This window comes from Drosophila miranda, chromosome 2 (assembly GCF_003369915.1).
Source record: "Drosophila miranda strain MSH22 chromosome 2, D.miranda_PacBio2.1, whole genome shotgun sequence".
Taxonomy (NCBI): Eukaryota; Metazoa; Arthropoda; class Insecta; order Diptera; family Drosophilidae; genus Drosophila; species Drosophila miranda.
Window position 1 is genome coordinate 348,815 of NC_046675.1, and position 17,217 is coordinate 366,031.

The 17,217-nt window shown below is 44.5% G+C and overlaps 2 protein-coding genes across 5 annotated transcripts; one reads left to right on the top strand and one right to left on the bottom strand.

Annotated features, from left to right (window-relative positions):
• Positions 1-10,784: 10,784 nt before the first annotated feature.
• LOC108156453 (ferritin subunit) lies at positions 10,785-13,272 on the bottom strand. Of its 2 annotated transcripts, XM_033388895.1 has the most exons (5): positions 13,126-13,272; positions 12,776-12,876; positions 12,054-12,182; positions 11,706-11,983; positions 10,785-11,638 (listed from the first exon to the last, which is right to left on the bottom strand). In XM_033388895.1, the coding sequence occupies exons 2-5, from the start codon at positions 12,843-12,845 to the stop codon at positions 11,366-11,368; spliced, it is 750 nt and encodes a 249-aa protein (XP_033244786.1). In that variant the 5' UTR covers positions 12,846-12,876; positions 13,126-13,272; the 3' UTR covers positions 10,785-11,365. The 2 variants fall into 2 exon arrangements, with proteins under 2 accessions (XP_033244786.1, XP_033244787.1); XM_033388896.1 differs by lacking the exon at positions 12,054-12,182 and having other exon boundaries at positions 13,126-13,241.
• An 813-nt stretch (positions 13,273-14,085) lies between these two features.
• LOC108156454 (ferritin heavy chain) lies at positions 14,086-15,758 on the top strand. 3 transcript variants are annotated; one of them, XM_033388897.1, is made up of 4 exons: positions 14,086-14,197; positions 14,502-14,629; positions 14,737-14,763; positions 14,862-15,758. In XM_033388897.1, the coding sequence occupies exons 2-4, from the start codon at positions 14,515-14,517 to the stop codon at positions 15,419-15,421; spliced, it is 702 nt and encodes a 233-aa protein (XP_033244788.1). In that variant the 5' UTR covers positions 14,086-14,197; positions 14,502-14,514; the 3' UTR covers positions 15,422-15,758. The 3 variants fall into 3 exon arrangements, with proteins under 3 accessions (XP_033244788.1, XP_033244789.1, XP_017143405.1); XM_033388898.1 differs by having other exon boundaries at positions 14,087-14,197; positions 14,758-14,763; positions 14,862-15,576; XM_017287916.2 differs by lacking the exon at positions 14,737-14,763 and having other exon boundaries at positions 14,087-14,197; positions 14,862-15,576.
• The last annotated feature ends 1,459 nt before the right edge of the window (positions 15,759-17,217 follow it).

Sequence of the window (17,217 nt, forward strand, 5' to 3'; positions counted from 1 at the left end):
TTACTGAGTTACCTGTGCCCCCTGTATCCCAAAATAGAAACCCTATCCCCATCTAATCCAATGCACTAAATCAATTTCTTAGTTGAATTTTGAGTTGAAAGCGCAGAAGAGGAAAGGAAGTCAAATGTTGTAGTCGAATTTTTGTTCACGTTTGTTCTCGTTAAGTTGAAGATTTCATGCCAAAGTACAAAACCTTAAATCAATTCTTCGTAATTCCTAATTGTCGATGTCTTTGAGTTACCTGAGCATTGATCGTGAGAGACCCTGCCCCTCTACCCCTCTACCATTGTACCACTCTAACCCATCCCAAATCCAAACCCTTTCGTTTTCCCTGATTTAGTTTTTTTGAGGCTTTACCCCTTAATTGTATAGGCTTAATCCTAATCCCAATGGGCTGCACTTGTTTAGCATTTAAGTCTTATGTATGTACATCCGCTCGATTGGCAGCGGGTCGAGAAGATACATACAATCGAACCCAATTTATTTAAGTTTGGCACTTGCACTTCGTAGGCGCCACAGGTTTTGCTAGAAACGAATTTGGTTTACATTTTGAGCATATTACATTGCATTGGTATTGTATTGATATTGTATTGGAATTATCCTTAGAGTATGTAGCATAAGCAGGTAGCGAGCAGAACCGATATGGAACACGCAAAAACCGCTGGTTAAGTGGACCAACAGTCGGTTGATCGGGCCATCATCGGAGCAAGGCTAGCCCATGATACGAGTACCATATAATTAGCATAGGCTTCACGGCGGCAACAAACTGCGGAAGCAAACTGGAGTGTTGAGCAAGCAATACGAGCGAAGGCCCCACACAGGCATCCCCCAGCCGCGGAAGCCCGAACTCGCCCCATTCCCCATATTCCTCAGTCCCTCTCTAAAGAGTTATGTATTTGATTTAGCAGTTAGAAGGATAACTTATGGTAGCATTAGGCTACCCCGTACCGTACACGTGCCGTACACGTACACGTACATGAACTTATATCTTATTTGAAGTGCACTCGTGCTGTCGAAGTATGAATTGTCGAACAATCGTTGCCATTTATTTCGCTATAAGTCCCTAAGTCTACGAGTCAGTCTCAAGTCCAAGTCGTGTCTATGTGTTGTACTTAGGTTTTAACAGTGCCCGTTCGTTTTAACCCTCGATGTTGTGTTTTGTTCTTTGTAGGATCATATATTACGTAGTCTAGCATCTAGCGATAGCGTAGTCTTAAGTTACACAACGATAGCAATAGCAATAGGAATAACTGTAGGACTGATGGCCCACAAGACAGCAAAACTATACTGATCCTGTGCGTGTGTGTGTCGATAAAGAATTGTGATGTGCAATCCGAATCGAAATCGAAATTGAAATCGAAATCGAGTATCCAGAGATGCATTGCCAAAGACTGACTGACTGAAATCTGAAGTATAATCTCCATAACGTATAGAATGCCAACTGTCTGTCCTCCACTCCACGATAGAGAGCGAGAGACAGTTGGTGTTGTGATCTGTAATAGGAGTAAACGAAAGGAAAACGAAGTAATAAGTACTATATAGAACATCCAAGCAATTCAGGTATTTGAACTAATCAAGAATTCAAGGACTTCCAGCAAAAAAAGAGACTAACTACGAAGCAACAAAAGCAAACAAAACATTCTACCTCATTGTTGAAACGTTTGTAGCGCGGAGTGTGGCTCTTTAGCACCCGATAATACCTCAGATGCAAAACAAAAAAAAACATAAATCGATAGGGAAAGAGAAAGGAATGATGATATAGAAGAGGAGAGGAGAGAACAAGGAACTTTCAGTGTAAATTTGAATACGTATTTTTAATTATTGTACAGCATTCAAATGGGCAATCACTTCATGTCACGTCATGTCATGTCAGTCATCAGTAATCAGTTATCAGTCATCAAACATCAGACCAACACACACACACAACTCTCACACACACACACACTGCCACAGTCTGAGGACCCTAGCATACTTATCATCGCATTCCATACTAGACTTAAGTCACGCGTAAGAGAAAACACCAAACAAACATTGATATCGATTCGAATCGAGTGAACCCGTTCCCACACTCATTTGCACTCATTTAGGCTAAGCGAATAACTCGATTCAAACGAACCCTCCTCCCAAAAGACAGCCACAAAAGTAGTTGATAAGAATTGGCATTACACTTAGGTTGACATCAGGAAACAATCATTTTGCATAAGAAAACACAGATAAGCACTTTCGTTTGCGTTTTGGATCCACTGTCCACACTTGATTTCCTTGAAAAGAGCTCCCCGACATGTGATATTTAATTGGTAATTGCTAAAATTAAAATTGAATTTGAAATTGAAATTGATGGAGAAGCAGAGCAAAGCAAAGGAAGACTCGACATCTGTGAGCATTGGCTTAGCACTTAAGTTCGAAAGAGAATTAAGAGATTATATATTGTACGTGTATTTTAGATTCGAATAGGGATTCGGATTCGGATTCAGAAACACCAACTGTGACAGCATGAGAAATGAATTTGAATTTGAAATTGAAATGATCTGAAATCAAAGAATGAAATGATATGTGGTATATTTTTGGCTTGAAATTTGTAAAATTTGCATAGGAATCGTATCGCATCGCATCGATCGATCGATCTATTTTGGATATTGTACTGCGGTAAGCTTAATCTAGGTTTAGTTCACACCCACACTGTAACCGAGTCTGCATCACAGCTGCTAAGAAACAATCATGCACTAAGAAAACTCATAACTGTGACAAAATTTACACAACCCAGCATTCGAGAAGATTCAAGAAGATTTCCCTAAGATAAACCCTTTAAACTTTAACCCTAACTAAGTTGCTCGCAGAGCAGATCAAAATTAACAAACCAGAATCAACTTTGTGGCTGCTTCGAGGTAAACCAAGCTAATCATTCGCTAACTAGATCGCTTCGGGTCCCGTAAGGACCCCCCGGCGTACGTATGTACATGTAAGTAGATCTGTAAGCTCTAGGCTAAGCACGCTTCCCAACAATCCCCCCTCTTCGGCGTTCGACAGAGGGGGCGTCATATGATATACTCACTCTCTCTAACACACACCACACACACACACGAATACAAATTAATGGAATAATTACCTCAGATTAGAATTTTTCTAGTTTAATTCTTACAAATATACATATACTAAATGTTAAATGAAGAAAAAAAAACCCAAACTAACGAAAATATTATAAAGATCATTTATACACTCCACAAAAAAAAAACACAAAAAACGAAAAATACAAAAAAAGGACGAGCATTTTTTAATGGCGAGTTATGAGAAATTTTAATAGTAAAATTCAAGAGCAATTTATTATACAAAAGCAACAAATACCAAGTAATACCTAAATAAATACATACATACATCAAAATGCATGCAATCTCAACAAAAACTAAAATTGAAATATGAAAAAAAGTCAAGTAACGCAAAACTTTTAACGTTTCCCAACTAAAATATTATACGATATCTGGGAATAGAGTACTGCCCCGAAAATATATGTATACACACATATACATATATACACATATAGACCAAGAAACGCTGCCAAATATCAAAGCTGCCATTCCCACAAAAAGCCCTACGAACTCCTAGAATCGAACCCAAGCTCAGATCCAAAAGCAGAAAGAGGAGTACTATACGTATGTACATGAGTACATATTTATGTATAGTATATTGTATATGTATACATCTATGTGTATCTTTTAAACGTATTATTGCATTATTACACACTACGAGTATCGTATATCGTATATCGTGTATCGAGTATCGAATATCTATTATATATGGCATATATTGTATATGAAGTTTTCATTGTACTATTTAATACTCTATTTGAGAAGCGTCGTCATTATTGAACCTTGTATGTTTCGTTATAAGTATTTCATAGACCCTCACACCAACACACACACACACACTCACTCACATTGACACACTCATACTCATACTCACACCGACACACACACACACACACACACACCCACACACATACACACGTTTAACAAAAAGAACCGTGTCTCCCATATCCTGTCGGGAGGACTCGATGAATGGTTTTGGGGATCCAGAGAAGGGTCCAGGGTATGGTCGCGCCTACTCACATAGAAGAATTTCTGCTGCTCAGGTAAAGGCGTGGACCTTGCCCTGCCCCAACCCGCGGATCCCCCATCCCCATCCCTCGGCCAGTACCACAGGCAGGATGCGGGGGCACGGGCACTGGCACAGTCGTGCCGTGAACTTTGTGTTTAATTTTTCTTTTGTTTAGTTAAACTAGTATTCTGTCTCTTTCTCACTCACTGCACGGAAACGGAAGTTAGATGGCGAAAGAATATAGAAGAGAGTGGAGTAGAAGAGAAGAGAAGAAAGTGCGGAAAGCGGAAGCGGAAGGGCAGCCATAGTGGAATTTTGTTTAAGTTTTTTGTTTCGTTTCTATTATTGAAAAGGAAATTTATGCAAATAATAAGATAATAATATAAAACAAAGTACACTCTACCTAATTTAGATGCAATGAAACTTTAATTCCTTGAATTAGTCAAATTTGATTTTGGACCTGAACAAAAACAAAATACAAAAAAAAACACAAAAACATTATAAACTTAACAAAACAAAACAAAACAAAAAAAAAGAAACCATTACATATAAAACGAAAAGTAACCAAAAATAAGTAAAATACTTGCTAAATAGACAAATGTGAACTGCACTGGACGGGGCCTGGACAGGACCCAAAAAGAGGCCAGGGAAAAGACAGATACATCCTACCTTCTGGCCCCGTCTTGTGCGGCACTCCTCCATTTTGGGTTTTGCGTTGAAAGTAATTACGAGTAATATTTATGGTATTTCCTACTAAGCGAAAAAGAACATCCTTTGATTTCCTTGTTAAAACTAAAGCAAATATACAAAAGAGAGAGCGATAGAGAAAACGATTGAGAGCGAAGATAAATTACAAAGCAACATTGAAAGATACAAAAACATGAACCTCAGCACTCCTGCATCCTACACTTATGTAACAAAGCAAGACAAAGACAAAGACAAAGCGAAAGAGAAGAAAGAGACGAAGAGAGAACCCTATGCAAAACCCTAGCGAATCAAATGGAGAAGCAGCGAGAGCAAAAGAGATAGCAGCAGTATGCATTATGCAGTAGCAGTAAGCGCCCCTCCCCCCTTTTCGAAAGTACAAATTGTTTTTATATTGTGAGAGGATCTTTTAACGAAAAAAAGGAAGCTGTTCGATCTATAGTTTCCACCCGACTTTGCTTCAGAGGAAAAAACCCAAATGCCCAAAAACATATATGAGAATGCAACTCTGTAGAAGCTTCGTATATCGAATATCGAATTCCGCTAAAAGATACAATAACCCCTGCCACAGCGTCTCTCTAAGCTAAAAAACAGACACATACACACACTTGAACACTCATCATCCACTCTCATCATTTACACCAATCATTCACACTAATCATTGGCATTGAATCATTGAATCACAAATTCATCAACAAAAAAAAAACATATAATACAAAAAAAGAAGAGAATATTCTATACACACACATATAAAAACAAAAAAAAAACAAAACAAAAACATATATCGTATCCCCCTTTAGCACTTAACACATTCATACATACATACTCGTAAATCATCCATGATATGCGTACTTGTCTCTATTAAAAATACACACTAATAATACTACCTATACAAATAATATATGGAATATGTAACATTTACTATGTACTACCTTACGAATCGATTAAACTTCTAAATCTATACATATATCTACGAGTAAATATATATATATACGAGTATATTTTGTATAAGCGGTCAAGCTGGATCCGAGCAGACCGAGCAGACAGACTCTCGAAGAACAGAACACAAAGAATCTTTCAATAAAGTGCGACCATTGTCGCTTATAACCATCAAGAACCTAATCCGAACTACTTTCAATGTGTTGTGGGATTGTGGGATTGTGTGGCCCTTTCAGTGAAAGGGGTGAACTACAGTTGATGGATGCCATTCGATAAGCAGGCCCGTGGGGCCTGAATCACTCACTGCCAATTGGCTGTTGGCCCCTCAGGGGATGGCATTGGATGGGATGGAATGGGATGGGATGGGTTCGAGTTGATTTCCTTATCCGATAATCGCGGCTCAAGTCCGGCCAGAGGTGCCAGCTGCGGCCGTTCAATTAGCGTCTCTCAAGCAGCTCCCAAGCACCTGACTGGCTTTCTAATTAACTTTTACCCCTCATAGAAGGAGTGGCTGTGCTGGAAACCACAGCTGTGTTCCACCACGAGGACAGCTAACAATATGGAATCCAATTTCACAACAAAATTGCACTTGAAAGGACTCCCCCCGCCAGCGAAGCCACGGCGACTGCACAATGTACAAATTCAATTGCAACTAATGCACTTCATGGGAACTCCTCCATGACACCGACCCCACCCCAAATCAGACCCCCACTCCCATCCCATCCTTTGGTCCCACTTGACTGCAGACGTGTCTGCGTGTGAAGTTTAAGCTGTTTGGCCGCAGGAGCGAACGGCGGAAGGCGGCTGGCGGCTGGCGGCAGGGGGAAGGCGCCAAAGAAACCAGGATGCCGAAGGTTGTGTGCCCAGCCAGTCAAGGAGCGGAAATCAAACAAGACGCGAGGATTGCTCGCTTCTTAGCCGAGAGACCATAGAGATGAGCTCGTGCTTAAAGAACTTCGCACGAGATTAACGAATATAACCACGGAATGATTGGTCCGGCTCTTCACAGATTTTCCAATTAAATTGAAAAGAAGACTGTCTGTTTTGAGGTCCTAGTCATACCTATTTATTTAGATTTGGAAAACTATTTCAGGTATACTCGTAGTCCTTTTTCTCGACCCCAAAGGGTTCCTCGTGTCACGCTGCCAGCTGTACGGCAGAGTGGGAGTCGAGTTCCACTTGCCTTTGCAGCTCTTGGCCGCAGCTGTGTCCTGGCTCCGGCTCCGGCTCCAGCTCGGAACGTGGAAAGCGGAACGTGGCTCGTCTGCAGTTGTCTGCGTGGCCGGCATGGCAAATATTTAACGCAAACAATGCGCTTAAATCAAAAGCAAGCCATGTCTGCGGCATAACTGTGCGACAGGCAGACAGACAAGACCTCATCCCCATCCATGTGCACCATCTACCAGCGGGGGCAAACATGAAATCTATTTAACCTCACACGTCGAGGATACTTCCTCCTGTCCTCATTTTCCTGCTCCCGATGCTGACGGTGCTCTTCAGTTTTAATGCCCCCTGTCCGGACGCAGGAGCTGCAAAGGAGCATGCAAATCAGCTTTTTATTTGACTGGCCTCCCGACTGGCGCTTTACAGTGCGGGACCTCGTCCCGGACCTTAACCTGCAGCTGAACCTGTGAATGGAACGGGTCCTAAGCTGGGTCCATAAGTTCGCCACGGAATGACCCTCTGGGGAAATTCATAGTTGATACTTGTGGCCATTGAACTGTACGAAAGGAGAGTGGTACGGACCGGCAATAAACACAACAGAGGAAAGCAAAAGTGCCGCCCCGGACAGGACAGGGCTTTATCCTTATCTCCGTCTCATGTCTCATGTCCCGGCAAAGTTTGTGGCCGAAACTTTCGCTGCTCTCTTGTGTCAATGAAAACGGTCACTTAAAAAATGTCACCCACCTCCGAAACCCCAAGATAAAACACAAGAAAGACAAAGAACTATGTCGAAAGTAATATGTCTGGGTATGCATAATTAGAAAAGTTTGCCGCATGCCACATAAGTCATATTTGCCTGACCACTCGGACTTGATACTGCGCCCGGGATTTATGGAAATACCAAAGAGTGGGGAGGCTGTTTTATACCATTCAAATTAAACACGACACAGCGTCGTTATCTTTATAAATCAAAGGGAATTACAGGCACCCCATCGCACATCCGTCCCCACATGTGAATGCCACAGATTCTGGAAATTGTTGCAAACCCTTTCAGCAAACAGCTCAGGCTCAAAGGATGCTTTCCCCACACACGGACATATTTTTAATGATTTATTTCCAATTTAAGCAAGATTTCGTACTTAAGATCCTCTGCCTAATGGCCGCCCCCGGCCAAAATGGGAGGTCAGTGGTCACCCCGTCCTCGCCCGGAATTTCCCGAGCGGCCAAGGGTGCAGACATCTCCTGAGCATCGCATCCCCCTCTCAGTTGTCCACTGGCAGTGTGCTAATATGCAAATCCAATTTATTGCACTACCCGCTCCTGTTCCTGTGCCTCCCCTGCCCTAGCCACTGCCTCGATGTCCTGGCTGGGCGTGAGTTATACGAATCCTTTTTATCTCGGCTGTCGCCTGGCGTGCGTCGACCACATAAATCTTGTATAAGTTTCTCCTTGCCAGCCAGGGAGCCAAGGAACCAGGCAGGGAGCCAGGGAACCAGCCAAGGAGTCAATATGCTAAATCAGCAAAATCCCTGACTCGCTCCTCCTCCTCTCTACTTGGTTTAACATGGACCTCTGAGGACTGGAGGACGGACGGGACATGTTTGGACAGCTGCTAAGACATTTCAATAACGCTTTGAGCTGGAGCTGTAGCTGGAGTCGAGAGCCTGGAATGCCAGTGCGACAATGCCAATCCGTAGTCCTTCCTGGTCCTGCTCGATGTTTGTTGAATTTTAATCATTTGCGTGATGCATCCCTAACTGGAGAACAACTTCATTGAGAGCGAGAGCGGGGGAAAGTGAATGGGTAGCTGGCGAAAAATGGAAGTGCAAGGAGCACAGGAAAGACAAAAATGTTCTAAAGCATAAATCTTCCCATCAATATTTCAACTTTCTTTTCTTATAACCAAGGTGTTAAAGCTAGAGCAGATCTTTAGGAAATATACGATAAAAGGATTAGATAGATTCACTTAACTTATCTTCATACCAAAAGTAGGAAAAAGATTGGTTTTTAGTTTACGGTTGTATCTTGAATTATTGTTTGAGCAGAAATTTCTTACTTCGATCGGAGGTACTTGATCCCTCTGGACTCTTTCGGGCTCTTTCTCCTTTTCTACCAACCGGTTCGGTAGGTTTAGCCGGGGGCTACGCCTGTCACTCCTCGATGGTCGGCCAAAGATTTATGGTGAGAACGGTAAACAGGAGACCGGAGAAAGCAGAGAAAGTGCAGAGCAGAGCAGACGAGTGCGAGACAAAGGAACTGCCCGGACATAAATCATATCTCGGCGGCAGGCGGCGAATGTCCTGCGGCACTCGCGACTACCACTTCAAGCCAGAACCGGTTCGGTGCCGTTCGCTGTGGTTCAGGATCCTAACACAGACAGACTTCCGACAGAGAATTGGGAAAGGGAACTCCGACTGCATTCATTTTCCATTTCCCATTTCCATGCCACATCTCATGGAACGCCCATTGTCCTGGCGATTGCCTGTCGGCCTTTTCAAATTTGTCAACTAGCAGGGAACAAATGTCAGCGAGATAAGCGTGGAGGAACTTTTATCAGAATGATATTCGGATTCAGTTCAGGATAAATCACTCGCACGTCTCTGACCGGAATATTTCACAGCAAAATTGGCTCGTTCCCTCCTCCAACCCCATCCCTTATGAAAACATACGCAAAAAATGCAATAAAAATCATCGGCCAATCGGCCCAGAGCCATGAACAAAAGTTTCCATCCGTTAGCCAAGATTGATAGTGGCCTAGTGGTCATGGTCCATTTGTATGCCGGACAAGCTCTACCCTCACTCCCATCCTCCTCCGTCTTCCCACAGTTCTGGTCAATCAAACGAATTGCGCTTAATATTTGCGCCGCTTATCAAAAAATTTGCGGCCCATTGTCGGATTGATGCAATTTTAAACCCGATTCGGGTCAGGACATCTGTTCAAATATTAGCTTATAAAATTGTTTAAAATACGACCCAGCAGAGCATCCACTATGGTCACGCTCGCCTGCTAGCCATCCCGAATAGGACATACAGGGAACCATCATCACCGCCTTTTGACAGTTGCCACAATTTATCATAATTCAATGCATGCCATGTCCTGTCAATCACGGGAATCGACAGCGGCATCGAAAGGGTGAAGTCGAACACACATTAGCCCCGGGCGCAGCCCCTCGACCCAGGATAGAGCTGGAGAGAAACAGAATTGGGGTGGACTGAGGCCAGGGACGACATTTTTACAAGTGACTTATGAATTATTCCTTGTACTTGCCCCTGTTCATGTCCATCTCCATCTCAGCTCTTTATGGTTGGCTTTTTGTGTTTTCAAATCAGATTAAGCCAGATGGGAGATGGGGATGGAGGAGTACATGAAAGGGTCAATATTGTGGAAGGAGTGGAAGACCGAGACGTTTATCAAACGGAATTTGCGATGCTAGCAGACCATTAGACATTGGCCAGCCCCTGATGGACAGGCGGGACGTGATCCCAGACACGGCTCATCACGTGCATTGTCAGGGGACATAAAAGGGTAAATCGTATGTTTTCATAGAAAGCTTTATTGTTAGGAAGCAGCTATGTAGCTGGTGGCAATGTGATCCACAAGTATCTGTGGATGGAACTTCATTTCAATACTGCTTTGCAACTGTCAAACCTGGCTGATGGGAAAATAGGTACGATTCGACTTGCCTTCCGCCTTCGATTTGAATGTTCCCATTCCCATGATCATGGGATCTGGCCCTGTTATGCTATATCTGGGCTGAACAGCGGCCGACCTTTGTGCTATGAAACTTGCTTGCAGCAGAACATTTTCGTATGCCTACGAGATGGGGTCAGGTCAACCGCTGATTTATACCCAATATGACCACCATTAAAAAAGAAACTCGAAATCTTGTGTATTGTTTATTTTATTATAGCTTGCTGGTCTAATTGACAGAAAAATATAGAGATATTTATTAAATGTACCGTATGAGTTTTGCATGATGGCTTATATAAAATGATCCCTCCCTGCGCGTGTCACTTATATCTAGGCGAATCTCGGCGCTTGCATAATGCTGAACTCCCTACCAGAGCTTTGGACCCTTCCCAATAGCGATAGGCCATAGCGTAAATGACCACTCATAGAACTGATAATACTCTCCGCTCTCGCACTAGATAGCTTGAGGAGTGGATTGATAAGAACAGAACTCTAAGGTTTTTGCTGTGCCCCGTGGATCCGAGGTGAGCCAGAAGGAAACGGGTAATTTATTGGGAGAATTTAGTGCCAATCAAAGAGAATGAAAGCTGAAGCTTTAATTTGTGATTTAATAGCGGACACTCTGGGAAGGGTCTCAGCTCGGGTGATAACGAAATAGATAACAGAACACTAGATGGAGTCGATTTGCTGGCTGATAAGTTTGAAGAGTGACCGGACACCTCCTCCACGGTGGCGGTGGTGTGGGTGGTCCAGAACGGGAACGAGAGAACCATTTTACAAGCTCTTGTCGAACAGGAACTCTCCGAGTTCGCCGTGGGTGGACATCATCTTCTTGAGGGTAACCAGCTTGCCGGCCAGCTCGCGCTGTCCGTGGAGCTGTTCCTCCAGGTACACGCCGGTGAGGTAGTCCACCAGGTGGTAATGGTTGTAGGGCTTGCCCTCGCAGGTCTGGATCAACTTGCGGATGGAGCGGGTGACCTTGGTCTCCAGCTCGAGAGCATCCTCAAGGGCGGCGGCACCATCCTTCCACTCCTGTTTGGCTACGGTCTGGATAAGGGATGTGATACATAAGTTTCGGAACCACCCCGCAGATACCCTATTATCTGATACTAACCGGCACGGTGATGAGGTTGCTGACGCTGTCGGTGAGCTGGCCACGCATGGAGAGGTACTCAACCAGCTTGGAGCCATGCTCGCGCTCCTCCTTGGCGGCCTTGAAGAAGTTCTCAGCGAAGCCTTGGCGGTTGACGGTGTCGCGGGCGAAGTAGGCGGCCATGGCCAGGTACTGGTAGGAAGCGTTGATCTCCTCCTGGATCTGGTGGCGCATTCCGTTGAGGCAGCCGTCCTTCAAGTCCATCCAGCCCTTGGGGATCTCGGGAACCTCCAGCGAGCCTGTGAAAGAAAAGAATTCGGTCAGGTATCGTCATCGGCTAACATTTGTTATGCTTAATTCACTAAAGACCTTTGCACTCGCCACTGTACTCATCGTTCTTCACTATTTGATCTTGACCATGGTCATTATTCTGCTTTAGCTTTTTCCCTTCGTTCCTTTGCACTGGCGCGAAACTCTTGCTATCTTTCTTGCTTAAGGCTAAGGGGGAGGTGGATTGGTATTGGTATTGCATAAACCTTTCTAGAACAAGGAGAACGTGTGCAAACTGCAGTGGGCAGTTCTCGCGCTCTCAGAGGCAATACCCTCTCTTTGGCGTTGCTGTAGGTTGGTAACGTGCGCAACACTCGCCGCCATAGCAACGGCATTTGTTTTGATGTGGAGCCGTGTGCAAAAGTTTGCTATCTCCCTCGCACAGCTCTAAGCTGGCGACAGCGGCCGTGTGCAAAATACAGCTGGGCTTGACCCGTTACTCGGTGAAATGAAAGCAAAACTCGCGTAATATGGAAATTGATTTTAAAATAATGATCAAATCCACAAACTGGTTTCCATTTCTCCAAAAACGAAACGGAAGCATTTGGCTGAATTAATTTTCATAACAAATAACAAACTTGTGAAATTACTCGTTTTGCTGGGCTTAAGAGCGAGCACAAAGAGCACAACTAAAGAGCGACTCTCTTAGCGCGCATGCTCTCCCGCTCTCTTGGCGAGGCCTTTTGGTGTTATTGCGTCGAATTTTATTGTTTTTCCACCGTTTTCCCTTGCTTTTGTTTAAACAAACACAAAATACTCACATTTAAAGTCTCCGTACGCCTGTTGGGCCACCACGGCCAGCACCAGAAGGCTTGCAATTAATTTCACCATCTTTGTTCTTCGGTTTTGGGTTCAGGAAAGTCTTTACACGAAATCACAGAACAAATTGTCACGTTGAGTAAACGTTGTATGTGGTAGATGCACGAGAATGAGAATGAAGCGTCTCGAGGAGGTTGCCAATGTTAAATAGGCGCACCCACACTAGACTTTATCGGAATCTGAAACTGATTATTTGGGTCCGGCTGCTGTCCGTCAAAGTGCCTTTACACACACTGGCATAGAAGGCGACGCTTGCTCGGTTTTTGACTAAATGGGGCTTTACTTTCAGTACCTTCTTGACTTGACAGAATAATCTGCTCGGCGACGATTTTGCTGCGGTAATGCTTATGCTTTGTTCGTTATTGGAAACGTGAATGCGAACTGTGAATGCCTGTGGCGTACAAAACACTTTTAAGCGCTCCGACCGACGCTCTTTCTCGCTCGCCTTTTGCGTGTGTGTGTGTGTGTGTGTGTGTGTGTGGGAGAGTGTGCACTCTTATCTATTCAACATGTCGTCGCTGCTTTGTTGAGGCGGCTATTTGTAATACACTGATAATTGAAAATTCTAGATAATTCGGGCACTTAATTTAATACACACGTCCTCAATGTGAAAATTTCTTCTCTGGACCGACAAATGCAATATGGCGTCAAATGGCCGCTCTTGATTCAGCGTCAGCTGTTCTTTGTTTTTGTTTTGGTTGTGTGCGAGAAGAACACGTCATGGGTTGCCAGGCGCATGGATTTCTCGCGTATCGATACTGACTGACAATATAATTCCTACGACTTGTCGCGGGATCAATCAATACTTCGATCATTATCAGCTAGGGCAACGCGGCAGCAAGTGACAGCTGCCAATCCAAGAATTTGCCAAAGATAATTATACACATCCTATATGTTACATAAATTCTTGGTTTCTCCATATAACGTGGAGATCTTTCTGATATTTTCAAAATTGGCTCAAGTCCGTCCCTACTAGTTGATAAAGATCTACGCCACTTGAAACCACCAAGTTTGCACACGCTGACAACCCTGACTAACGCTCCAGTGCGAGAGAACACATGAGTCACATGAAAAAACAACAGCAACCACAGCGGAGCGGCCATATTGCCTGAACCGTATTTGACTGACAACGAAAATCCGAACGTGAAGAGAGGCGACTTGGACAACGACGAGTGCAAAACAACAAATACCCATACAGACTCACGCACACTGGCGCACGCTCTCAGCAGCAGTATCGACCGCATAGAAACGAGGCAAACGCGACGCTATAAACAGCAGTTCCCGATTTGAGTTCCACCAAGCAGCACATAAAGAACCCACAAAGCAGCTGAAAATCGAATTTGAATTCATTGCGACAATCTAAAGTGAGTTTAGTCAATTAGTTTAGTTAGTGTGAGTTCCGTGGGTCTGTCGAGGAGATCCTCAACTTAAACTTGCTCTAAAATCGAAATTCGAAGCGAAGCAGTTATTGCTGGTGACAGTGGTGGTGGTTTTGTTGTAAAAGAGCGAGAGAGAGAGGTGCATGGAAAATTCAAGAAATTACGACGCAAAAACGGAATTTCGAACGAGACAAAACACATTCGCCTGAGACTTTTCTATCCGATTTAGATTTTTAATCTGTGATATTGTGAAACTGATCCTATAAGCCCACCAATTTTCTGCTTTTAGTAATTTAACAAAGATGAAACTGCTCGTTGCATTCGCTTTGATTGCCAGCCTCGGCGCACTGTCCCAGGCAGAGGAAGAGTATTGCCACAACAGCGTGGTTACCGCCTGCTCTTCGTCGACCTTCTCTGGTGAGTAACAAAAGAGCGAGTGAAAAAGAGAGTGCATGTGAAGAGAACCTAACTGATATGATTGTGTGTTGTTTCTCTTGCCTTTGAATTTTATGCAAATAAACAAGCGCTCACGGGCTTTTTCACAGGCGAAAGTAAGCTTAACCTTACACCCCCTGTCTCTCCTGACACTTCCTCAATGAGACAAATCTTTATATAACTTTTTATTTCCTTCCCCCCTCTTCCGACGCAGGCAACTCGATTTGTAATGCCCGCTTCGCCGGCATCGAGCACGTCGAGCCCGAGGTCCAGGCCTACATCAACTCCCAGTTGACCAAGTCCTACGAGTACCTGCTCCTGGCCACCCACTTCAACTCGTATCAGAAGAACCGTCCCGGCTTCCAAAAGCTGTACCAGGGACTCTCGGACCGCTCCTTCGACGACAGCATTGCCCTGATCAAGCAGATCACCAAGCGCGGTGGTATCGTGGACTTCAACACCCGTCACGAGTCGGCCGCCTCCGTCAGCACCCAGCGTCCCACTCTGGAGGTCGACGAGCTGCACTCCCTGGCCCTGGCCCTCGACAACGAGAAGCAGCTGGCCACCGGCGCCACCCACATCCACACCCGTGCCATCCACGCCACCGAGCGCGACCCCGAGATGGCTCACTACATGGAGGAGGAGTACCTGGGCAAGCAGGCCGATTCCGTGCGCAAGCTTTCCGGCTACGCCAATGATCTCGCCAAGCTGATGAAGGTGCCGGACCCATCCCTGTCCATCTACCTGTTCGACGAGTATCTGCAGAAGCAGTAAGAGGCGTTCCCGCTCCACACAATCTACACTCATCTTCCCTACTAAATTCCGCACTGCGTTGCCTTTCGATCACCTTTAAATTGATTTGTTTCCCCCGTTCAATCCGCAATAAATCGCAGTGCACAGCAGCAGCAGAAACAACAGCATTATCAGAAGTAGCCATTCTAATTATTTACACTGGCCTCGTCCGGGGCCCATGGTTCGCCTTGGTTTTCCTCCATTCAAACTCGCACCATGATTGTGATAATGTTATCATAAATAAGTTAGCGAAGTTCGCCCAAATGTATCTTTAACATATATGTATATTACCGAGTGAACAAATAAACACAACACAAAATACAATATCAACTTGGAAAACAGATTATTCGGTCGCTAAGTCAGCATTCTGCGTACTGATAAAATTTGGTCTGGTTGCGACTATTGGTGGGCGTCTCGGATCTCGGATCTTCGCTCTGACAGCTGCCTCTTGGGGGTTTGTTTTCCCCCGATTGCTGATAGCAACACAGCCGGGGTTGTACTTTGGATACCTCTTTGTGTGTACCCCGAACAATGGAGGAACTACTTTGTATGTTCTTTGTACTCGTAAAGAGCGCCGAACAATGCATATAATAATTCAATGGATCATATAATTGAGAAACACTATGGAGTGGGCAAAGATCGGTAGAATTTGTTCTACTGTACAGATGTCTTAGAATGAACCGCATGAACCGTCAGGAGAGTAGTATTTTTAAAGAACGGCTGTCCTCAAAAAGCCAATGATCATTGGGTTCGGTATGATGACTGGAATATGGAATCTGACAACTTTAATCGATAACAGCCAGTGGAAAATCATAGAGACCAGAAAGTAATCTCTCGAAGAATCACAGAAGCTTAAAGGAGCTTGACTATCTTATCAGTGACAGATAGGAGGGTGCCACGTTTCTTTTCATTGTTTGCGGGATTCCACGTCATGTTTGGAGGAAAATTCTCTCCCTCTCTCTCTTTCCAGCTTATCATTTTCTACTGCACACGGCTGGGCCTGGTCGGGTGAACTCCAGTGCAGGGGCAGGGCCGCCATATTGCCGGACTGCTGACTAAGCCGGAAAGGGACCAGCCTCTGGTGACGACCTCGCTGATGACGATGATTATGATAGAGTGTCACCATGTTACGTAAGGCTGGTGCCAGAGTTCTCCGGGTTCTCCGTGCCTGAATCTGCATCGCAGTTTCCTTATCTCCTGCCTCCTCTGCTGTTGTGAAAATACTCGTACTTTCGGGGACATACATACATATGTACATATTGGAGCTCATTCCATTTGCCGTATGGAGTCGAGCCACGCATCAGGGCAATTTATCAATTAGCGACGCCCATTCAATGAGGACTTTGTCTGCCATATCACATCCCGATATGGTCCACTAGCACGTGAAATGAACGTCAATTTGCCATTTAATGCCGTTCATTTGCCGCAATAACTACTCGAGGAGGTGGGCCGGGGAGGTCAGGAGTCATCAAATCGCAGCCCGAATCCGTGTAATAACTGCGTGCTCTGATGTAATTAGAATATGACAGCCATAAGAGGAACTAAAACTCCATTTGGGATCATAACAGTTGGGACCGAATGAGATTGAGCTGGATGGTGGGTTCTGGTGGTGGTCCAGGGCGGGGCATTGTCTCCGAGTGCGTGCAATGGTCATTAAATAATAATCCACTTAATATTAATTGCCCTGATTTGCGGATAGATGCTGGCGGACCGTCGACTCGAAAGGAGGGTTCCATAATTGTGGTCATTTGTGGTGCATTTGGCCAGGATCTTACTTT